We start from the raw sequence: 24,569 nt of genomic DNA on the forward strand, positions 1-24,569 counted from the left end.
GGCAATTCCATTTTCTTCAGGTAGAAATTTTGAAGATGAAGACGCCATTTTATTAAACAAAACAGATGTATGTGGTAACAATTCTATGTACAGGACGACGCCCTTGTAATAGGTAATGTAATGCGTTAGATTCATAGAATTTGTACTTATATTTTTAGTAATTATTATTATTACCCCTTTTGAAACATTAACCGTCCCTGCTGCAAGCCTTTACTGCTGTTCATCTTATCCTAGTCCGAGTCAGAGTCGGAATTGGAGTAGGCATCGCCGCGGCGCTGTGTTGGCGGATCATAGAAATGCAAACTCTTGCGCCAAATCTTGACCAGGCCATCGAACGCGCGGCGGCTGTACTTTCCGTATTTGTTCGGAGTGCGAGGATCCTCACGCGAACGTGTTCCCTTTGGCACCATTTCATTGTAGCGCTCGTAGGCGGCCGTGTTTTTACCGTAATCGATTTGCTTTTGACGGCGCGACAAGACACCGGGATCGGTTTCGGTGTACGAGGAGGAGGAGGAAGTCGACGATGTATAGCTGTTGTGGCGCACGCGTTTCTCCTCCTTGTGGCCCTTGAACTGGCTATGCTTGATCTTAGGATTCGTATTTGCACTTGGATTAGCATCGCCATTCGCTGACGACAAGCTGCTGTTCGGGCTGTTTGAGCGACTGTTTTCGTTCGTGGGTGGCGTCTGCGAGTGGCGTCGTTTGTAGGGGGTCTTTAATTTTTCCTCCTTAAGCAGACGATCAAACTTTACCTCGTTTACATCATCCAGAAACTCGAACGCCATCCCACGGGCTGCTCCATCCACAAGCTCTAGCTTGACCTCTGTTCCTGCCATCTTACCAACCTCCGGGCCCTGGTCGGTATTGCTGCTGGCAGCACTGCTGTTCAGCGAAGTGGAAGCCTAAAATGTTGCACAGATTGGTTAGTCGTGGTCTCATCGGAAGTATGACTGGTTCGCCCGACCTCATCACTATGTCCAAGCTCGGCGCGGACCTCCTTGGCCCAGCTCTGGCGAAGGGGCTTCACGTCTATGGAGATGGAGGACGCTGAGGAATTCAGGCTGCCGGAGCCCTTCACTGGTGTATTGTCCACAGACATATGTTGTTCCTCACACAGCATGATTGTACTAAGTATTATTGCGACAAACTATATTGCGAAAAACTACTTCAGAAGCCGACACTAAGTTTTTGTTTGTGACAGGCTTGCTTTTCGTCTTTCGTTCGCGCGTTTTTTGTTGTGAAGTGTAGGGTTGCCAACAATATCAATATGTCGATATTTTTCAAAATACAAATATATTTATATCGCGATATTTTTTTTTTGCCAAAATTTCACTATATTCAGTATATTTTCTTATGATTTAGCGATTTTTATGGTATGCCATGAACAATTTTGTGGGTGTTATGAAACAAGAAACCATACACACTTACTCATAAGGATTAAATATGGAAATCGAAGATAAGTGAAATAATTCAAATATAAAACACTGAAAAATGAAATAAGGATTAAAGATGTTATTAAAGTATTTAGGGTTAATGTTTTCTCTTCGGGAACTACATATTTATATCCGTATCGCGTGGAATTTAATTGCAGAGAATACATAAAAAACAAAAATATATAAATAAAAATCAATATATTTGATATTTTTGCAGTGATATATTTTATATTATTTTGATATATTTTCAACAAAAAATATATCACCAATATGATATTTTTTAAAGATTCGACAGCCCTAGGCCCGTGCTCCGGATACATCGATCAAATATACCATACTTTTTTCAAAATGTACCGAATCCGAGTAATCATATTCCTCTATTTTGATTTTCAGTTTAATATGATTGCAAAGACTTTAAACACTAAAAGCAATCATTTTATGGTTACATATATAGGTTAAATTTAGCTTTTTTTAAATACTACTTTTTATTAGATTGATAAACCTCCGGCGTACAGCCGCTAGAAAGCAGTTTGTGGTCGTAAACATTTCTTATCGGTTCCATACGAATATCATCACTGAATTTCCTAGCGGCCCAGTCATTAGAATATTTGTAAAAGCGTTGCAAAAGTGAGACTAAACTAATCGTGAGTAATGGTTACTTTTTGGCTTATCCAGATTGAATAGAGAGCGAGCTCTCTGTCTGTGTCTGTTCCAGTAGCAGCTGCCGCACCAGCGCCGCCTTTTCCGCGGACTTTAGCAGCTCTAATAGCTCCAGCAGTACGTTCAGTGTGAATGGCTTGAAGCGACGCACTCGCTCGCCGACTTCCAGCAAGGTCACTAGTTCAGCAAAGAATTTCTCTAGACGCTCATCGCTCCACACGTGACGTGCCTCGTGCTGCAGCTTGTGCACGCCCGCTGTCAGCGTGTACAGCAGTCCCTCGTAGAAGTTTTCCTTGTTGAGCTGAGCAGCCAGCTTGGCGCTGGCCAGCAGCGCCGTCGGCAAATCGCAGCGGAATTCATGTGCACGCACGAAACAGGTGGCCGCCAGCTGACGCACTTGCTCGCACCGGTGCTGCAACAGGCGCCAACTGAGGCGGCGGAAGCGTTGCAGTCGCGGGTCCACATCTGTGTGGGCGCTGGTGCGCAGATGCTCCACTTTGGAGAGGAATCCCAGGAAGAGTATAATGGAGGAGGTGACCACCTCGCGCTGGTCGCAGCAGTCCAGCATGTGCTCGCAGGCTCTGGGCAGCAGGCAGGCCAACTCGTCGTAGTTCAGCTCGCTGGGCTCCCAGGCGGGACGCGTCTCAAACTCTGTGGCCTGTCGCTGGCCCACCAGCTTGCCCAGACTCGCTCCAAACAGCTGCAGGGCCGCATTCGAGATGGTCCACTCGGCGTTGTCAATGTGCTCCATGGCCACCATCATAATCTCGTTGTAATATTTGCTCATGGCCGGCCGCAGCTCCGTGTCGCGCACCAAGACGCACAGATAGTGCAGGACCAGAGCCTCCCAGCGGTCGTGATTGCTGTCTGTGGCCGCCGCCGTTGGACGACTCTCGTTAAGCCTCTGTAGGATCTGCTGCACGGCTCTATGCAAGAGCAAACGCTGCCGCGGATTGTCGTTCTTTAGGACGTGCAGGAACATGATGGCAAAGCCAGCGCCACGCCGTGTGGTGCTCACCTGGCGGCTCTCGGCGAGCAGCTCCCGTTCGAGGCACTCGTGCAGCAGCTGGAATCCTTTATCCTCACTCTTCAGTGTGCTGGTTATGCCACGGGTGAGTCGGCCTATGCTCAGACCGCCAGACTCAATGGCTCCCTTGTGCCGGCAGCGTGTCAGCACGGCCACATTGATGTCCAAGCAACGGCGCAGTGCATCCCAATGGGTGGACGCATCCGTTTGGAGCAGGGAGCAGCCCATGCTCGCGGCCAGGTCGCAGCAGCCCTTCAACGTCAGCCAGAAGCTCATCAGCAGATACTTCCCGCAGGCCTCGGCATCCGCCTTGGCATCAAATGCACTCTCGCTGACCAGCAGCTGTAGGCTCTCGTCCATGTCCTGGAAACTGGGCGCCGTGTCAGCCTCCAACGATTGCCTTCTGGCATTGGAAAGATTCAGAAACTTCAAGATGCCATCCAGAATGCGCTCGAGTAGCGGCAGCAGATCCTCAATTTCAGACCCTTTGGGTAGTCCTCCTGCTTTGACCACCTCGTCCAGCACACAGAGATAGCCAAAGAGATTGCCACCAGCTTTGGCAGTGAGCAGGGGATCCTTTAGGTAGGACTCCAGCTTTTCAGGCAATCGCTTTACGCATTCCCCGTACAGGCAGCTGGCTTCCTGTTGGCTTTTCACAGCTAGCTGGGCATACAGCGAGACGAGCGCACATTCATCCACATCGGAGCTGGAGCAAAGTGCCAGGCAGCGGGTCACACACTGCGAAGTGTTCACGTGACCCAATTGAATGATCAGCGAGACGGTCAGATCCAGGGCATCGTCGAAGCCTTGGGGATTGTTGAGTGTTTCAAACAGCTGCTGGGCCACCACTTGAGGCCGAAAGACGCCGCGATCGAGCAGGAAGGCGCCCATCTGCTGATTCTGCTGTGTGCTGCACATTTTGGCATTCTTGGCCACATGGTCGGCGTACAATGATCTGTTGAGGATTTCCAGCAGCTTGAGGGCAAAGATTTTGGGCTGATAAACCTCGCAGTGCATGTCCCGATCGATCAGCTCCTGCAGCTGCGAAAAGAAGCGTTTTATGTTCTGCGCCAGGCCATCCACTCGCACGCCGTTGTCCACCTTGAGCACCTTGTGGAAGTGCTTGGCTGTATGATTGATGATCGTGGGCATCTTGCCCAGCATTGTGTTGCGAAACTCGGAGCTCTCCACACCCCGATGGCGCTCGATGAAGCTGTAGAAGAACTCCAGGCAATCCTCGACGGCAAAGTTGGGCAGATTTTCCACTAGGAAACGAAATATCAGCAGCTGGGCTTCCGTCTCGAACTGACTGCAGTTGGTCAACAGTTCGGTGCTTATCTTGAAGAAATGCAACTTGGAGGTGGCGTAAATCTCCTTCGCGAACATGCTGAAGATGAGTATCAGCCGCAGCTGGTCGTTGGGCGTGCGCACATCCTCGGAGCAGGCCAGAAACTCCACAATCTGCGGATTGGCTTGGAGCAGCTCGAACAGCTCAATGCGCTGCTGAATGCGCAGGAACCACTGCGAGTGAAAGTTTTGTATCTCAGCGACGCTGCCATTGACCAGCAGTTCCACGCTGCCGGCCAGCAGGGCGGGGGATCGCTGATTGCTCAGACTCTTCACCGGATACTGGCTGGCTGCACGCAGACCCTTGTAGCTCAGGCTCAGCCGCAGCCCACTGAAGAACTCCGTCTCGCTTTGGTTGCTCGCCGCCAGCAGGTCTGGCAGGGAGTGCCAGTTGAGTATGCCGCTCAGCAGATAATACTTATTGCGGTTTGTCCACGGCCAGAACTGCATGATCAGGCGGAAGTAGGAGAAGGCTCGCTTAGGCTGCTTGCAGCAGTGATTGAACAGCGTCAGGGCCTCCTCGCGCGAACCCGTCTGGCTCTGACGCTGCAGGCAGTGATAAAAGTGCTCCAGTTTCAGCGGCAGCAGCTGCAGCTGCGGGAACTTCTTCACCAGCAGATTGGTGGCCTTCAGCACGGGTATCAGACTGAGGCTGTTTTGCGCCAGGGCAGCCAGTATGGCTGCGATGCACTTCTCCTCCAGCAGATCTGCATCTAGGCGCTTCCAGTGGTCGGTGAGCAGCACGGACTGCAGCATTAGGAATGCGATTGGCTGCTCGCAGGTCAGCCGCTGCGGCAAGGCGGCAAAGTGCTCATCCTTGAGTGTGTACCTGTCCAGAATGTGGTAGTACACACGAAAATTGATATTCAGTGCGGCCTGGTTTGCCCCGCACGTGTCACCCTGCGCAGCCTCCTCCTCCGCTGCAATTTTCCCGGCCACCTGCCTTGCCGCCTCCTCGGGCTGGACATCGCCGAGAGTCTATGGAGGGGTAGAAGCCATTTAGATTGGCACGTTAGAGACATTCCAACTCACCTTTAAGTACGACAGACATTCGCTGTGGCTAATTTTTGTTTTCCCGGCGGACATGCCCAAAATTTCGATTGATTTCGATTCCCAAGCAAGGGTATTCACAGAAATATACCCCTGCATTTTCAAAATATACTGTGAATATACCGTGAATCTTAAATTATTTTCCTCGATTTTGATGTTCTATTTAATATTACTAGCTAGCTATGAGTCTCTGCGCTAAAACTCGAATTTTATCTGATTTATCAATCAATTCTGCACAAGAGTGGCTAGTTTTTACGAAATCCTTTTCTTGGAATGTTTCCAAATTAAGCTTAAAACTAAAAAGGTCAACCAACAAAAATAGCATAAAACGTTACGTGAGAGGGAACGGAATGCAACGTAATTTGACAATTTGTTGCTTGTCAACAGATAGGTATAGCACAGTATGAGCATTTGTATACCCTATTTCCATGAATTAATATTAAAATTCAATTTTCAAAGCTGCTCTCTCTTAGACTGACATGTTTTTAACCTTTTTATATGTACATACTTAGTTCGGCATGGCCTTATGTTATGGCCTATTGTTATGGTATTACAGTGATTCGTACCAACACCAATGTCCAATGTATTTCCGGTTCCGTTTTGTGTATTTCTTCGCACAAAAACGTCGCGTTCTTGTACGTGTGCCAAGACCAACCCCCAAACCCCAACCCGTACTTTCCGAACCCCACCACCCACCCAATTAAGGTGTCGACAACAGGTCAATACGTCACAAAAATTCCAGTGGCTACAGGTAAATTACACGGCGATTTCATCCCCCGTGATGGAAATTCTCCAGGGATATCCTCTCCTGTGTCTAAACGGTCAGGGAAATCCTCTCCTGTCAGAAAATACCAAAACAATATACGTTCACACTTACACATAGAAGCACTATTCCACGATTTTGATGTTATATTTAATATTACTAGCTTGTTAAGACATTTAGAACTAAAACAATAATTTGATCCGATTGAAGAGTCAATTTTGCTTAGTATGGATACTCATTTTTATTGGATTGTGTGCCTTATGACCTTATATTTTAAAAATGTTCTGCCCATAGACAAGTTCATATTTTCTATGTACCGACAGATGGCGCTGCTGCGATTTGCTCATATCGACGATAGGTCGATAGGTCTATTGTGGGCTGCAAGGCAATTAATAGCCGAGAGTTGGCATCCCTCCAGACAGAGTGACCAGCCTTTTGTCAGTGGTGAATTGAATCTGGCGGTTCATTCAAGAAATAACCCAATGAAATTTCCCATCAGACTTAACGTGGGCTTGGCTCGGGAAAATCACATCCACATACAAAAACAGTTAAATTAATAAGAACACAATTTTGATATATCAAACAATTTCGTTATAATTCATTAAATATTAAGTATAAATACGGAGTTAACTATATATGTAAGTATTATATACACAATTACAATAAAATATTCAGTCACTATAATGCTTCATCTATATACAAATATGAACGCTGCCGCACTTTAATAAATTATCCGATTCAATTTTCTTTATAATATACAATATAACAGTCATCTAGGGTCCACGGTCCACGATCCACAGTTCGGGCGTCATCTATCGAGGAAACATTTATTTGTTTGTTGTTGGATCTGCGCCGAGGATTGTCTACTTATAGCTAGAATGTGGTTAAAAAAAAACACAAAAAACGTCAAGGACACTTTTGTTTGCTTTTTGCTCTTTTCGTTTTCTTTTTATGATATTTGTGTGTGTGTGTGTGTGTGTGTGTGTGTGGGTGGTTAATAAATAGTATCGATCGATCGTAATAATCATATTCAACATTGAAATACATTAAACATACACTAGGCATATACATAACTACAAAATATAATACAATTATCGCATCCCGCATCGAGGCGCTTTAGTCGTGACGCCAGCTCCTTGGCAGCACATAGTCCTTCACCTTGTAGAGCGCATTCGCATACCAATGGATGCCGTTCTGCTGCTCTGCCCGCGACACGCCCTCCGCCTGCTGCGAGCTGCGCAGCTGATCCTTCGCGGGCATCCACGACTGCAGCGTGGAGAGTATGCGCATGGGCGCGAGGCCCCAGTGCGCCAGGGATTGGCTGTCGATGACCGCATAGCAGGAGGCGGCCACCGAATTCACCACAATGGTGCCCTCGCGGGTGAGTGGTGCCACCACGCCCTTGCTCCGCACACTGGCCACCCGCACAACCCGCTGCGGACGCAGCTCACCCGTTGCCGCATCCCGCACGAGCACATAGTTGAGCTCCTCCACGCGATCGGCAAAGACATAGTCCAGCTGCTGGCGCTCCGGATGCCACACGCTGATCAGATGTGCGGGCGTTACAGTCAACACCGCACCACCGTCCGTGTGCAGCTCCACAAAGACCTGCATCTGCTCCAGGTTGCGGTCCATGAAGAGAATAACTTCGCTGTAGACGGGCTGCCCGTTGGTGCCCATAGTCAGGACGCGATCTCCGATGGAGAGCTCGATGAGCGGTTTCGTTACGCCACTCTCCAGCAGCGCAGTGCTCTCGGGCGTAAAGCAGCCATGCACATGGGAGCTGATCGAGGAATCTGCAAGCAAAAACAGAGACAGATTCGGTTAGAGTTTGTTATACAGCAGCAGCAGCAGCAGCAGCAGGTAATGGCATTAGTTTGGCTAATCTAATTTGGCGTTAAGCATCCAATTGCCAAACCCAACAAGTCAAAAAGGTTTTCACAGATCCTGGGCTGGCACAGCGTAACCGCCCAAAGGCGAAACAATGGCACCAGCAAACGGACTGAACACACGAGACCAGAGACCTAATGCGATCTGCGATCTCAGCGAGAGATCTCTTCGATCTTCAGCAGATAACCGGCATATCAATAACAGCACACAAAAGGCAGCAGCAGCAGCAGCAGCAGCAGCAGTCGTGTGCAAAATTGTGATCTTGTTTTCCCTTGCAAGATTAGCCGTGGGATCAGCCAACTCCGGAGAGCTCTGCGCTCGAGCCAAAGCAGCTTATGGGCCACACGGCAACGACTCGGAAAAAAGGGATGCCAGGTAGCAAAATGTTTCCCCAGCCATAGCATCGCTCTCTGCTGTGCTGTCCAACCTGTTGGCAATTACCAAACATGCGGCAACCCACCCAAAACAATAAGAGTGAGCAACGATACCGCCTCTGGCAACCGCTAACATTAATCATCATTAATAGATATTGGATTACAGGGTGCACAATCAGCCCACCCAGGCTAGCAGCTGCAGCTCCATTTTCTTGGCCATTTTTAGAACTTTCTCCACCTTCAGCTTCAGGCACAGGGTATTCAGGGTATTTCACACCCGAAGCGCCTCCTACTCTGACGACCCCGTCGTAATGCTGCTTGTAAAATTCAAATTAAAAATTCCAGACCAAAAGGCCGACCACTAACCGTGCGCTTTATTATAATGAGTCGGCCATAAAGTGGCCTTTGTAGTGGTTGTTGTGGTTGTGCGGCTGTGGCTGTGGCTGCTGAAACCAAATTCCAATGAAAATGCAGCCAGCACCTTCCCAGTTTTTCCAAAATTCCCATTGATGCATTCGGTAAACAGTTCGACAGACAGACAGACAGACAGACAGAAAGACACACAAAAGTGTAGAAACAATAAAAATCGGATTAAATACATACTCATGTATTGGGCAACGGGTCTATAAAACCCATAATCGACGGGGGGATCGGGAGCAAAAGAACAGTAGACCATGGACCATGGACGGAGACCAAGAGACCAAGTAGGAAGCGGCGGCAGTGGTAACAAGAAAAATTGGTGTGAAATCTACCTTTTTAGCCCTAAAGAGCTGCTTCGCTGGCTCGTTCTACCCGTAACAGAAAACCAAACCAAAAAGCAGCACAAAAAAAAGAGACCGAAACGAAGGCAGGGGGAAACGAGAAAAATCTCAGGCGTCGGGTCCGGTCCGGTCGTCGGCGGTGAGTGGAAAGTGAAGAACTTGAAGGGTCATAAATTAATAAACCATTAAAGTGGTTAAAATTATCGTTATTTTATCTTTGTTGTGAAGACTAAACTGATAAATTATTACAAAACAGAGGACAGAGCCGCATCGCTCGTTCGACCACTTGTTTGGCGGTGGTGGTCTCTGCTCACTACTCTCTGCTGTGTGGCTGTGTGTTGGCTTGGTGACTGATCGCTTGGACAGCATTAACATGAACATGCCACAACAACAGCAACACACTTGGGGCCTTAATGCGCGCGCGCGACACATGCAACAACAACAACAGGCAGGCCAGGCCAGGCCATGCCAGCAATGGGTAAAAAGCAAAAGAAACAACAAAAAATTAGTGTCGACAAAAAGGTTTACAGCCATTACTCTTCGTCGCTGCTGTTTAGGCCAACATACAAAAGACTTAGGCCACGAACGCCAAGCACGAAGCTGAAGCTGAAGCCGAAGCCGAAGCTGGGCTTCAGGCAGAGAGATAGAGAGAGAGAGAGCATGAGAGAGCGAGAGATTGAGACTGCGTCTAGGCCTGGGCCTGTGCCAAAACTGTCATAAGCTTGTGGTTTATGTGCAGCGGCCTATCAGCAATCAATCGCATCGTAATTTATTGATAGCCTGCAACCATTTGTGCCTCACATACACACACACACACACACATGGTCAAGCATGGGGCAGTGGCAGGGGGTTACTTAGGTGACAGGACCACACACATGGCATGACAGAGCACAGTCTTCTGTTGCTGTTGTCTCCTGGCTGCCCTTTTGCCACTTGTTCGGCATTTGTCGTTTGTCGGCTGACCTTTTGATATTCTTTTGAGAGCAAGGGCAGTCGAATGACAGCAGGATCTCTGCTGCAGGACCCACGGCGGCTCCTTTTGATAGGCAATTAGAATCAATGAGCAAGGACACTCTTGGGCCGCGCAACATGGTTTCCTTTTGCTTTTCTTTCATCTTTATGAGCCGCCACCAAAGTCAAAATATTGTGACGCGTCGAGGAGGCGCTGCTGCGTGTGTGGGAATGGGGCGTGGCATGTTGTAATTGTAGATGAAAATTAAATGTGTGGGAAAACGGAAACTTGAAAGGGAACAAAATCCCCCGCCAGAGAGGCAGAGCGAAAGAAATGCAAAATGTCGAAGAAAATCTGTTGCCAAAAGAAAAATCTAATTGTGTTGGGCCGTTTTGGTTGGCTGAAGCCGTAGCATTTTCCTTCTCGGTCTTTGGGGCAGTTTCGTTATGTGTTTCGGGGAAAACTGGTTGTTGCTGCTGGCCATAATGGCAGCTCAGACACACAGACAGAGACACAAACGAACCAACTCTCTGCAGGCAGCACCACCTACCAGCTATACACACACTTAACTGATGATGCCAACTTGTGGCCATCTCCCCCAGTCCCAGTCTCTCAGTTCCAGTCCCAGCCCAAGCCTCACTGTATTATTTTTTCTTTCAATTAGGTCCGCGCTCAGGTTTTTAGCTCGGCATTTAATTCATCTTTGCCTGCTCGAATGCTCGAATGCTCGATGGTCGCTGGTTCCTCCTCGTTGCTGTAGCCTGTTGCCCGTTTGCCTGAGAACGCTTTGGGTGTCGTATCATCAATTCGTTTAATTTGACAGGCGCAAACCTAAACATGTCAAAACAACAGCCAACAAGCAGCAACAACAACAGCAACAACAGCCCAATGCGGTTAGTCGGAGTTGCCGCCTCTCTTTAGACCCGATCCCGATCCCGATCCCGATCCAAGTCGATACGAAGTGAGTTTCGAGAGAGTTCTCCACCCGTCCCGGTACCCAGTCATCGTACGACTTTGAGTACGAGTCCGGTTTTTGGACTTTGTTGCTGCTTCCCATTTTTACTTGATCTTTCTTTTGTATACCCTCACCAGCGGAGGGCCTTAATGGATGTGCAACAGATGGCGGAAGTGCTTGAACTTGGGAATAAAATATCCAAGCAGCGTCTGTTCCTTTGTTGTGTCTATTTTTCATATTAAGTAAGCATCAAAAATCCCTAAAAATAACTCCAATCGATGGCCAAACAAACTTGTTGGTCTTCCAATCAAATGTTCAAGCATAAATCTCAAAGGGTATTCAACACTTCGATGCCCGCTGCTTGACTTCCTGGTTTGTGTTCTTCGTGGGACTCAAGCTGAAGCCTCAGTCTGTGGCCATGGGAGCCATGGAGCTGAACTGCAGTGCAGAATGAAACAAGAAATTTGCCAACGCCTGTCAGCTTAGCAATCGTTGCTGTAAGTTCAGCACAAAAAAGAAAAGGGGCAAACATGCGAAATTACGCTTGTTAGTGTCACTTCTGGCTAACTGGGAAACGAACTCCACCCCACATAAGGCCACCCAACACCCAGAGCCGGGACATTCACTTTAGGCAAGGGATACGAAGTACTGGGAGTGCAACTCTTACCTGATTTGACGGAGCAGTAGATGTGCCGACGACTCACATAGGAGACCCAATCGAAGCCAGCCTCGACGGCCAGGCGAGCCAGCATGCCGTATCTGGAGGGCTCCCGATCGGAGGTGGCAATGGTAACAGCACGACCCTCATAGTGCAGCGACTCCTGGCCATGCTGATGATCCTCGTCCCAGCTTTCGGTGACCAGCAGGCGGACGCCGGGCCATTCGTTCATCACGGAGTAGGCCAGCACATTCAGCTTCTCCTTGCAGCGCTACAAAAAGAGAAGGAAAATGAAATCAATTAAGTACCAAAAAGTAATAATAAGACGCCGCCATGTTTAATTCACGCACCAAAAGAGAGAGAGAGAGAGAGAGAGAGAGGGAGAGGAAGACAGAGACGGATAGAGAGCAAGAGTGGTGCTGCTGTGTGTGTGTGTGTGTGTGTGCGATCGATCTCGCTGCCACTCACTCTCTCACGCACGAGGCGTGGCGTTGGCGTTGGCGGGGCATTCATTCTGTCGGCCCAAAAAAAGGGCCCAACCAACGCGTTCATTTTGTAACCAGAGAGACGCAGATACACGCTACACGAGTATTTATGCCGTTTTCTATTTATTTTATCATCATCGTCTTCGGTGCATCCTTTGAACCTGTTGCTGCAACCTCAACAAACAGAGCCAGGGCCAGGGCAGGTTCCCTTTTGCTGCCCAAAGGCTTATTTGCCCATGCTTACGCGCAGTTCAAACACTGACCCTTAACCTTAGCTGTAGCTGTAGCCCATGGGCCATGGGTAAATATTAAAGATATATTCTGTAGACCTTTTATGTCTTATTATTATTATTCTTCCTTTATTTTGTGTGCTTCTCTCTTTGTTCTTTGCTGTCGATAATATGAAAATGCTTACGCGTTGTTTGCCAATGCGGTGGGTGCTCATCGCTTTCCCATTTCCATTTCCATTTCCCTGTCGTCTTTGTCGGCGCATTTTCATTTGATTTTTTAACACAGCTCGAAAATTACCAACACACACACAAACACACACAAATCAAGCAAAAAAAGGATTCGTATAAGTCTATGCAAATAGATTGAAAGAGAAAAGAAGAAAACCAAAAAACCCAAAAAACAAAAACTGAGCAAAGGAGCAACCAAAAAGTATCTTTAAGATTGTGCCCAGCCACAAAAATCAATTATCAACGGACTTCGGGCTGCGACTTTAAGACACTGACAGGATGTTGCCTTTGTGTGCAAACACAGAGCAGTTTTGTTCGCCAGCGTAAAATCAATTTTCAAGCAGATCGAGCGAGGGAGAGGAGAGCGGAGATCCTTTTCGGCTTGTTGCCTTTTTGGCTGTTGGCTGTGGCTTATGTTTTGATTTCGTTTGCTTCGTTGTTTGCTATTATTTTGGCCCAAAATATTCGTATATGTGAATTTGTCACACAGCAGCGGGCAGCCGCAGCCGCAGCAGCCGCAACAGCCGCAAACTGTGGCAAATTGAGGTGGCTGTGGTGGCACAACCGCATTCAGCGCATTCCAAGAAGAGTTCAATGATATTTGCTTGAACGGGGACTGTCTCTGGGGGGCTGCTGCTGAAACTTTGCTTTATTAAAAGGCTTAACCAGTCGAGAGGCTGGCTGTGTGGACTGGTAGACTGTGCTAATGAGCACAAAAGCGTAACGCCAACGAGCAAACAAGAAAGACACAGGGAAGCGTGAAGCGGGCGGGGTTCAGGGTACGGGGTCCGGGTGGCCGAGAGCAAACGCTTTTGTCTTAAGCACATCGACAACGATGTTTGCCCAACATGCTAATGCATTGAGTTCGAGTCCGAGTTCGAGTCCGAATCTCGAATCGACGCGCAATGAACAAACAACGGACAGATCTCAGATCTCTCTGTGTAGCTCTCCCGATGCCAGTGATCGGCCTGGGATCTCTTCGATGTCGACGGGTGCGTAAGGTAAACATTTACCCACTGAATCGACTGGGGTCCCCTTTGCTTCAGTCTCCTTCGTCGGCGTCGGCGTCGGCGGCGGCGGCGGCGGCGGCACTGGCCCAAAAAGATGGCTAAATAATGTGTGTGCATTGTAAGTGGCCGTTAGACAACAGCGTCAAGTGTAAATAGACCCATGCCAGGGGTACGCACTAACATCCACCCCTACTCCAACACCTGAAAGCTGCATTAATTAGACATCCAACAAGGTGTGAACTTTGCCTCAGACTCAGACTCAGCCTCAGACCCAGGCACAGGGACAGGGACACGCCCTGCATTTGCGTGTCTTTAGTTTCTTTTTTTTTATTTTGTGGGTCTCAACTTTTGTTGTTTAGCTACGCGCTTGATGCGTTTTTAATTGCCGCCCGACTGCAGTTTTATTGATTTAAATTTGTCTGGCTGGCTGCCAATTTGACGCTTTTAATGGTCTGGCAAAATTATTATGGCACGAAGATTATTAGGCACTCATCATCATTAGGCCAAGTCAACTTGAACAGCGAACAGCGACTGGCTATTAGCCATGCCCAGGCAAAGGCAAAGGCAAAGGCAAAGGCAAGTCAAGTCAAGGCAATTCCTTTGTTTGTTTTGTGGCAACTCCTGCGCCGGGCCCCAACCACTGGGACTCTGGGGCCAGTTTCGGATTACTTGTGGCCCCGGGAAACCGATTAGGAAACGACACAATTTAACGACATAATTCAAGTGCGCATTAAGTTACGTTAAGGTAGAGGAGCAGCACTCCTGCCTGTGTGTCACCCCTTTTTTTTATGCCATATGCTGCAGATGCACGTGCTCTATGGTGTAAGCAGATATGGCATATCCTTTGATTCTTGTGTGCACTGATTGCGATCGCAAAAACCAAAAAGGAAGCGCAAAAGGAAGCGAAAACTTACAACTGAGGAAGCAGTCAGTGAGGCCAACGACACAGGATATAATCAACAACAAAGAAATAAGGAAAAAACGAAGCAGAAGGAAGGAGCAAGAAATCACGTCACCCACTCGATGCACTACTATATACATATGTGTGTCAACAGCCAAAGGAAGAAGGCATGGGGGATGGGAGGATGAGGCCCACTTGAGTAGACCCTGTGGCCCGGGTGTTAGGCCACTTAGGGAGGCAACAAAAAAACTTAAAGACTTTCGCTCTCTCTCTCTCTCTCTCTCGCTCGCCTGTCTGTCAGCGGCACGCTCTGTGTGGCCCACACACTCGAGGCACACAGATTTCCTTCACTTAATTGGCAAACTGTGCGCCACCAAAGGGGAGCAGTGGCAGGAGAATGTTTCCTCTGATTGATTCAAGTGCAGGGCCAATGCCAATCCAAGCCGCTCCATTATCCACTATCCATTATCCACTATCCATTTTTTGTGTTTATTTGTGTTGCAAATCTATTCACAGCTCCAATGCCACCATAAACCATCGGCGTGCCTTTGATTTGTTTATGCGATGGCAGCGCAATTATTACAGCGAGCAGAAAGCGAAAAAAAACTGAAGTTTTAATTAATCAGAAAATGGCACTGGACTCTGGGGGCAGTAATTTATTTATTGTTTACGTATACGTAACTCTGAGAAAAGCTCAGAGTGCCACAGGCCAGTCGCCTCCATCAGCAGTCTGGAATCTCAAATCTGAAATCTGAAATCCGAAATCTGCTCCTGCCTGTCTGTTTGTTTTGCCTTTTTGGCTGTCAATATAAATGGGCAATGATTAAAAAAAAGGAGAGAGAGAGGAAAGGGAAGCCTTTTTGCATTTGCTTATTGGATTAATGTTCCAACGCTTCTGTTGCCAGACGGGGGGGTTGGGGAATTCTCAATCAATGATGTGAGACTGCGCTTCCGCTTAATCATTGGGAAAATGCATCACTGCATAGGCATAGGGCTGGGGGGTTTGGGTTTCCCATCTGCCACACACAAACCGCTCGTAAATCTCATGTCAAATAAATGTCCATGAAAGGCAAGGCGTCATTTTATTGTTATTAATTAAATGCTATTAATTTGCAGAAATCGTAAATTAAATCTCAGTTGAGGCCTATTCCCCGTCACCTGCAACACACTGCCACATTTAATGTTCCCCCACAGACACAGCCACAGAGAGAGAGGATCAGCAAAAGTCATTTGGTGGAGGCAGCAGCAGGTAAGAGCTTGGGACTTGGGTCTTAAATGATAAGCGCCATAATCCCTGATGTGTGATTAACTTTGATGATGAGTTATGAGCCGCACATTGGCACTGATGCGGAGGGAGGGAGGATAGTGGGATGGGCATGCGGCTACCCCCGACCCAGTGCCCCTCTGCGATGACTGGCAAGAATCGGTAGACCCAGAACAGCATGTGAAATGTGAGTCACTGTCGCGGCAGTAATGTGATAGCCGCGACGCGATCGAAGATCTCCACCAGATCTCCATATCCCACTCCAACTTTATCCCCAGCAAGTTCATAAAAGTTTTATGCAAATAAAGCAAAAGCTAAGACCAAACGTGAGAGCCCCAGGCAAATATCGATGGCATTTTTTGGGGGCCAAGCAAATCCTTGAACATTTGCGCTTGAGTGCCCTCGTAAAAGTATCAAATTGATTAATAATAATATAAAAGCCACACAAACAGCACTACGAGTATACAGCAGGGACAACACATAGACAGAGCGGAGTGTCTCTTGGCGGATCAGCAGCAGGGCATTTGGCAATTTGTCCACTTTTGCCTTTTTGACTGATGTTTGTTTGATAAGTTTGATTACTTTGTGGTCTCATAATCGCATGGGATGGAGTGTAGGAATGTTCCCACGAAATATGCTAAAATTTTAGTGCTTATCGCAGCATTTGACGTGATTTGATTTGAGTTCAAAAATGAAACTGAGACTCTGACATCATCGACAGACACTCTTCCACTCTCCGGCTCTTTCTTTCTGTGTCTCCCTCTCCTGCACTGATTTTTTTTTTTGTCATAATAGGATCAATTTTTGAGTCATAATGTTCTATTAAAATGCCTTAGCTGTGGGCTTACTTTGATTTGATTTGAGTTGAGTTGATTTGATGTTGATGTGCATGTCGTCTGGAGAGGGAGGTCTGAGACTGGAACTGGGACTGGGACTGGGACTGGGACTGCTGCATGCATGTCAATAATCATATCGGATTACCCATTGGCTTTGCCCTCAGGCCACAGTCCCCGGCAATGCTCGGCCCGACCCCATTGTTGCTACAATTTATGAAATTTTAGAACTTATGCTGCGGCTTTTGACGCATTCTTTTGTCTGTTGTTCGCTCTGATGGCGGTCTGTCTCTGTGTCTCTCCCTGCGGTTACTGCTGCCTTGTCTAATCCTGAGGCATGCCGCATACTGCACACACATTACCTGTAATTACCTGGAGCACAACTGCTGATGAAGTTGGGGGGGTGTTGGGTTGGTTTCGGGAGGGGGGGTGCAATGACTTGTCATAAGTTTGTTCATTTTATTGGCTGCTGTTTTGCACAGATTTTGCGTTGCGCGTTTTGTTTTATTTTTAGCACTTTACGGCAATTTGTGTAATTTTTGCAATTTGTTTATGCAACTGCGAACACACACACCCACACCCACACCCACACAGAGACAGTCATTCTCCTTGTGTAAATGGCCAAAAACGAGACGAAACGAATTGTTCGCCAACAACTGAAATTCACGCACAGTCCGTAATCGGGTCCAAAATCAGTTTCCGCAGCCGTGCCACATAAAATACAATTTAGTTGCGCTGCTGGTTGCACCCTCACCCTCACCCTCTCTCTGCGCTCTCTCTCTCTCTCTCTCTCTCTGTGCTCTGTGCTCTGCTACCAATTCTCAATGTCAAGCAAGAGAGTTTTTCGGTAGCAGAGAGCGGAACGGTGGCCGTTTCTTCGCTGTTGTAAATATTTGCCCTGCCACAATGGGAATGTTTTATGTTTGCCCATTTTGGGTTTCGGTTTTGTCCTTGGCCATTCAGCTGACGGCCTTGGCCCAACTCTCTGGCGGGCATGTCCTTGACTGCCGTTAACAATTTCCCTGCCCGAGTGTCACCGTGTTGCCGCCGCTGCCTCCGTGGCTGCCGTGCAGTGCAACTGTTAATTGTTTCGCAGCTTCATTTTGCAGGAAAAACAGTTCCTTTTGGGCCCCGATTGCACATCAAATTCAAGGTGAGGCATCAACGGGGCACCAACTGCCCTAATGGCCTTTGGCCCCCGAGGGGCGCGTGGCCATTTGGCACAAGTTTTTCTCAAATTGGTTAGAGTACAGTGAAAATACTCTTGTCATGCCTGGGCCAATGGCTATTTCTGGAGTTCATTTTATGATGTATTATTATTGTATTATATGTGCAATAATTATAAAATGAGCGTTAAATAATAATCCTAAATCAACTGTTTTGGCAGCAACGATTCCAGGTAATCATAATGATAAGTTATTCTTATTTCGCGCTGTTGGAGTGCTCTCAAAAGGAAACTGGAAGTCTCCCATAAAACGTTAATAGCCAACCGCTTATAGCAGCTTATCAATGCTCACATTGTATATTCCTTTTTTAGAAATCCACAGCCAACAATTAAAAATTGATTAAAATAACAACAATTGTTGCGATAAGCCTGTGGCCGGGTGTGTGTTGCCTGGGAAGTGTGCCAATGTCAGAGCTCTTACCAGGGGGGCAGACTGTGCCAACGGTGGCGCCCACGTCCCCAAAGTGACTTTTATTTTAATGCCAATAAATGCTGTGTGTAAAGCAGCACAACTGTCTGCTAATTAGAACTGCTGTCGCCTTAATTACTGCCGGGTGCTGAGACCATTTTACACTTGCAAAAAACTATACACTGAGTCACCGTTTACAGCCCTAGCCCATGCCCATACGTGACTGATAAGGTGATTCGCGTGGAGCACAAAAATGTTGTTTACACACCCTCGAAAAGGCGTTCGCACTTAGGGGCTGATGCTGGCACCAAAGGAACCTCCAATCCAATCCTAACTGATGTCATGCGTAATGGCTAATATTTACAAAAAATAATTGTAGCTATCAGTTGGGGAATTTGAGACTTGTGACATGGGACTCCATAATAAAGTCAAGATTTGCATTAGAATCAAGCGCTGATCATAGTCCTAGCTACAGCAGCACTAGCTCGAAAATAAAGTGCTTGAAGGGAGTCTTTTGTATTGCCGATGTAAATGTAATCTTAGTAAAGAAGTCTCAACCAGGGTATCTCCGCTTGCCACTTTATTTCTTCTATATTTCCTAATATAGAACAAGCCACTCGTACTCGTACTCTGTACACATTGTAGCTACATATGTTTGCAAATAAAACGTACACGAAACGGCTGGCTATAAGCTACTTGTGGCACTTGGCTTCAGTTTGCTCCCAGGTGAGCGACTCTTATCAGACAAACGCCACACACCACACACAGATAAGACGGCAAATGCTCGCGTGCCTTTGCTGTGAGTGAGAGGGCAGCAGGGGCCGAAGGTGTGGGGACAGAGCGGACCCCCCTTAATCGATCATATTTGATATTTGTTTGTTGTTTATAGCGAAATCGAAAACGCATTCGCTCACAATGTTGTTTTGCGAGTGCTGGCACACAACGATTTATGATGATTGGATCGATTGGCGAACGGCTCGATGGCTCGATGGCTCAACGGATGAGAGGTTGTTGAACGCACTCGTATTTGTTTAGAGTCTAAGAGAGGGGAAACGATGGCTTTATGGCTTTGTTCTGGCAAATTCCTTTGGTTATCTTGGATTTGCACTGGCTCTCGAGTGTTTGGTCTTCCTGTTTTTGCACATTGCTGAAAAAATGTGCACTTGTTGCCCCCGATAAGATGCATAATTAATCATAATTGCCGATGCTCGTGCTAATATTTCGCCAGCATTTACGAGCCGCAATAAATTATAGAAATTAAATAGCCAATGCGTCGATGAGTTGCGAGTTTCGGTCTTAGCACCAATCGGTCTACACACGTAGCGGTTATCAATGGTGACTTTGGAGGGGGGGTACACGGTGCCCACAATCTTAATCTTACACGATCGGCCGATCGCTGATAAGCAGCGCGACACTCGCGCGACAATGTATGTTCGTACAGCGATTCATTCTGTTTATGGAATAGATGTGAGGGTTGCGAGGGTTACGCGAGTATGTGCGAGCGGTGCGCAATAGGCAGGGTATTAGCCTAGCCCCAATGGGAAGTCCCCCCAATGGCGGACTATCGCTCCATCGATCGATCAATGAAAGCCACAGAGAGTGAGAGCTATTGGATGAATGGACTTACCTTTGTCATTAGGCGATCGGCGCCGGTGCCCTCCTCGTCCCGGAATAGAATATCCCGATTGTAGTTTGGTACAAGATCCTTGAATTTGGGTGAATCGCGCTTGATTTCGCCCTCGAGTGGGCCGCTGGCACCGCTCTGGTATTCGGATAGATTTGGTATGGTTTGCTTGAGCACCAGCGGATAGAGATTACGCTCCCGGCGACGTCCCAGCCCCCGGCCGGGGCCGCAGCTGTGCGCTGGCGTAAAGCTCAGCGGCAGCAGGAGCAGCAGCACGGTCATCAGCATTGTCCATCTGCTGCTGCAGCGCTGCGTATACGCAATGTGGCGCAACTTTGTATTGGCAGAGTCTGTGTGGCAGCTGGAGTCGGAGCTGGAGCTGGAGCTGTGGCATTTGGCATCTAGGGAAAGGCAGGTGACACTGGCGGCACTCGCCCAAGGCACGGACATTGGCACTGGCGTGGCGTGGCTATCCATTATTTGAACGGTTTTCAATATTTGTTGGACTCGATATCTTTGTGTAATTTGCTGTTTCTCTTCGCTGTATTTTTTGGTTGTTTAGCACTTCACTTTTGGCACACTGAGACACACTCCGCAGCCGTTGCTGCTGGGTTTTTGCTTTTATTGGTTAATTTTGTTGGTGGCTCGTCTTTCGTTTTTCGATTTCGAACTCGGTTGCCAGGGGATTTGCCCAATTTGCGCACAGACGTAATCTGGAACTTCCTACAAGTCGTGATTGAGTGTTAACTGTTTAGCAGTGTTTTAGCCGTGTTAGCAGTCTGTGTGTTTTGGACATTAACAGAGGCTGGCAGCTCTCTCTCGGACAACCGTTGCGCTCGCACTGTGATTGACAAATGACATTTCCGAGCGCACGAAGAGTCAGGCCGAGCGAGTGAGCGAGCGAGCGGTTATAGAGTACAAGTACGAGTGTACGCGAGGGTGCTTTCAAGAACCCTAGTCTGTAGCCGACTGCGGCGGCGTACACTCACAAACACAAACACAAACACACACAGACACAGATTCATCGCTGCGGTTCATTCTGCTTGTGGCTGTGTTGGTGGCTCGCTTCATTGGTAACGGGCCCACACGATCGTGTCGCTCTGGTGTTCATTTTTATGCTGCCAGCTGCAGGGTACAAGTGCAAGCGAGACAACCATAGAGAGCACGGCACACAGGCACAGGCTACAGCGCGCTGCTTGTGTATGTGTGTTGGGTTTTCGGGTCTTATGTACATGCTCCCTGCTCGAGCGGGGGGGAGATGGCAGCCAACAGATGTTGGATGATGGTTCATTGTGGCCATGGGCTCTGCTGCTTGTGTGTGTGTGTGTGTTGCCAATTGGCTGCATTGGTGTGCGTTGTATATGGCCAACAATCGGAGCCAATACACCCATGGCGCATCCTCATGCTCAGGCTGCAATTTCTCTTAACACTTGCACTATTGACTCTCCTCCGATTCTTCGACTCGCTCGACTCTTGTGGCTTGTTAGCTGCCGCCTGTGCTCTGTGCTTCGACTCTGGTTTTTGGCCTGGCTCTGGCTCTTGCTCCTTCTTTCTGTCTTTTTTTTTTTTTTTTGCTCATTGTTCACATTTTTCCGTTGGCTTTCTTCGTTTTGTTGTTCGTGTTTCGGTTTATTGCTTGTAAATTAATAATGTTCCGGTTTTTTGTGTATTGTGTGGCCGCCGACTGTCTTGTCTTGTCTTGGCCGCCGCTTGCACTCCTCTTGATCATCATCTGGGCTACCGCAGCAGCCAGCCAGCCACACATACTCTTCCTTGTACATAAATACATACATTTATGTATGTATACATATTTATGTATGTTTGCTGCTGGCAGTTGCCAACGTTGCTCCTCATTTTGTCATTACAGCACTTTTGCTGGCTCTGCACAACCACTTCCGTTTGTAGAAGTTTCTGGTTTTAGTTTTGGCTTTGGTTTTACTTTTCCGGCAACTTCAAGTAACTTCTAGCCATCCTCCAGCTGATGTCATCTTAATGACTCATTAAGTGTCAACAACGCACGGAAGTTCGATTAGATATGAGGCACAGGATGTGCAGCTATCAATTTATGATCATACAAATATACAATCCAACAAATTGGCGAACAAATCGGCACATCTAATCGTTGCAGGTTCCGCCAGACTCAACTTATATGAATGTACATATTGATAGACGAAACTTATGCCCCCCCCTCATAATAGATTGCACAAACAGAAAATTATTTTTAAAAACCATTTTAATACAAATTGAATGTATGTACAATATGTACATTTGCAAATTTGATTGATTTTTCAACGGAACCGCCACAAAATGTGGTCTCGAGTGGGCTCGACAAATGATCAGTAAATTTGCTATACGCTCGGGTCTCACTCGCCAGATGTATCTTTGCATTTATTGTTGATTTTTGCTAATTATACGAGGTATTCATGGCACACAGGGGTATATTGTGTGCACCAAAATGGAATGGAGAATATTTTCTGTTCATAAAGGTGTAAATGAGGGAATTTCTTGGACTGTTATACATTTTCTGTTGGCCATAAACACCTGCGAAATTTGTTACTTTCAAGAAAAAATACTTTTAGCTAATAGAAAAATCGTTTTAAATATTATTTCCAGCTGTTTTAGTTGCTCCAAAGCCTTTGCAGCATGTATCTTAAAGTCGAAAGGTCATTTAGGATTTAGTTTCGCTTGAGCTGTTCCCTGGTTAGACTTTTGCTTTTCGCTTTTCTTCTTTGTGGTGATTTCTCGCACCTTTTGAGCTCGGGTCCGCCGACTACAACTATTCTGCCGTCCTCCAGCCCTGCGCTCTTTTGTTGGGGGAACTTTTTTGCGGTTGCAGTTGAGTGCTGCTGCTGCTGCCAGCATTGGTGATGTTCGCGTATTGACACTGTCACTTACATAGAAGCGCGAACAGAGGAACACGCTTGCCCTATTTGTCCAAGGAATTGTCACCTGCGATGCGATCAGACAGGCAGCACAAAGGGCATGCCCAGGCATTGCTCATAGTTTGAAGTGAATCCAATCCGATCTGTATCTCAAAGTGCACCTGTAACGGAACTTGAACGGCTGGCATTGCCCAATGATGAGGCGTCCATTATTGGGTCTGTCTACCCCATTTTGGGGCTGCAGCCGAGGAATGCCAGGCGTAGCATAATTTCAACAAAAAAACCTAAAGAAAAGAAAGAGAACGATAAAAGAAAAAAAGAAAAGGAGCAACATTCAATAGCAATGAACGCTTGGAAGCGGCGGCAAAGATATAAGAGAAGGCAAAACGCCATCAACAAGATACACGGAACCAAATTAAAGATGAAGAAGCTGGCTCCGAGGCGGGGGCTGTGCCAGAGGCAGCGGTGGTACGGGCAGGGGGCAGGGGGCAGCGGTAAGAGCAAGCAGCCAAGCAGCAACAACCACAAAGAGTCTGTAGCCTGCTGCTGCTGCTGCTGCTGTGTGAGTGTCTGTGTCTGTGTGTCTATGTGGCTGCCACATAAATTTCCAGCTTCTTTGTATTGCGGCAACTCATTATGTGGCATGGTGTGCGTGTGTGTGTGTGTGCATATGGGGCGGAGCTGCTTAAGGCGCTCATTTGTGAATGAACACACCGTGAACAGCGGCAGAGAGGAGACCGATCATCCCAGAGGCCCAGACAACAATCGCTCCAGCACTTAATGAGCATGAATAAATGGCATCGACAGAGGCAGCAACACCAACACCAAACCGAAAGTAGCTTGGAAAAAAACTCTCAGGAAAATACACAGTGAGAGAGAGCGGGAGAGGGCCGCATCATAATCACGATCATATAGATCCGCGCGCTCTTTCGTAAATACAATAAAAATAACCGAAAAAAGCAAGAAATAAAAGATAAAATGCCAAAGATTAGTTTCTGTAATTAGATTTGGTCCAGCGCGGTCCCGCATTGATTTATGTGAATATTAATGGGACAACAGACGGACAGACAGACAGACAGACAGACAGCTCGCTCTTTAATGTGTACGTAAAAAACCAAAAACCGAAATTGAATTTTAATGGCAACCTGCTCCAAGTGCTGCTGCCTCCAACAGTAGACCAATAGAACCGGAAATGCTCAGAAGAGGTTCGCTGCTGGCCAGGAAAAGGAATGCCAACCATCCATCCATCCATCCATCCAGGGATTCAGGGCCAGGCCAGCAGATGCCAAAGAGCAGATGGAACGCCATTTTCTGTGCGCCAGCAATGTCTTCGGCTTCGTCTTCGTCTTCGTCTTTGGCTCCGTCTGCTTTTAATTTCTTTTAATGGAAGTTGTTAACATGGCTGCTGCTTCTCTTGGCCAACTGGCTGTGCCATCGCCTTCTCCTTCGCCATCCCTCGCTGGAGGGAGCCATCCTCTCCCCCTATGGCAGCCACTTGGCTCCCACCATTCCCACCGACGCCATGGGCTCGCTTTTGATTTACTCTTTTTTTTTTCGTCGTTGTTTCTCTTACTCATTTTTTTTTCTGTTGTTTCTTCTTATTTCTTC

The 24,569-nt window shown here is 47.5% G+C and overlaps 3 protein-coding genes across 4 annotated transcripts; all 3 read right to left on the reverse strand.

The window, feature by feature from the left end:
- Window positions 1-72: 72 nt before the first annotated feature.
- LOC117582711 (histone RNA hairpin-binding protein) lies at window positions 73-1,243 on the reverse strand. 2 transcript variants are annotated; one of them, XM_034270634.1, is made up of 3 exons: window positions 965-1,243; window positions 753-902; window positions 73-686 (listed from the first exon to the last, which is right to left on the reverse strand). In XM_034270634.1, the coding sequence occupies exons 1-3, from the start codon at window positions 1,118-1,120 to the stop codon at window positions 231-233; spliced, it is 762 nt and encodes a 253-aa protein (XP_034126525.1). In that variant the 5' UTR covers window positions 1,121-1,243; the 3' UTR covers window positions 73-230. The 2 variants fall into 2 exon arrangements, with proteins under 2 accessions (XP_034126525.1, XP_034126524.1); XM_034270633.1 differs by having other exon boundaries at window positions 73-902.
- A 650-nt stretch (window positions 1,244-1,893) lies between these two features.
- Window positions 1,894-5,635, reverse strand: LOC117583654. Its single transcript, XM_034272111.1, has 2 exons — window positions 5,500-5,635; window positions 1,894-5,445 (listed from the first exon to the last, which is right to left on the reverse strand). The coding sequence occupies exons 1-2, from the start codon at window positions 5,614-5,616 to the stop codon at window positions 2,101-2,103; spliced, it is 3,462 nt and encodes a 1,153-aa protein (XP_034128002.1). The 5' UTR covers window positions 5,617-5,635; the 3' UTR covers window positions 1,894-2,100.
- A 1,608-nt stretch (window positions 5,636-7,243) lies between these two features.
- LOC117583656 (protein hedgehog) lies at window positions 7,244-20,986 on the reverse strand. The gene is made up of 3 exons (XM_034272119.1): window positions 20,083-20,986; window positions 11,880-12,141; window positions 7,244-8,076 (listed from the first exon to the last, which is right to left on the reverse strand). Exons 1-3 carry the CDS (start codon window positions 20,554-20,556, stop codon window positions 7,397-7,399), a joined length of 1,416 nt encoding a protein of 471 aa, XP_034128010.1. The 5' UTR covers window positions 20,557-20,986; the 3' UTR covers window positions 7,244-7,396.
- Between the last annotated feature and the right edge of the window lie 3,583 nt (window positions 20,987-24,569).

This window comes from Drosophila guanche, unplaced genomic scaffold (genome assembly GCF_900245975.1).
Source record: "Drosophila guanche unplaced genomic scaffold, DGUA_6, whole genome shotgun sequence".
NCBI classification, from domain to species: domain Eukaryota; kingdom Metazoa; phylum Arthropoda; class Insecta; order Diptera; family Drosophilidae; genus Drosophila; species Drosophila guanche.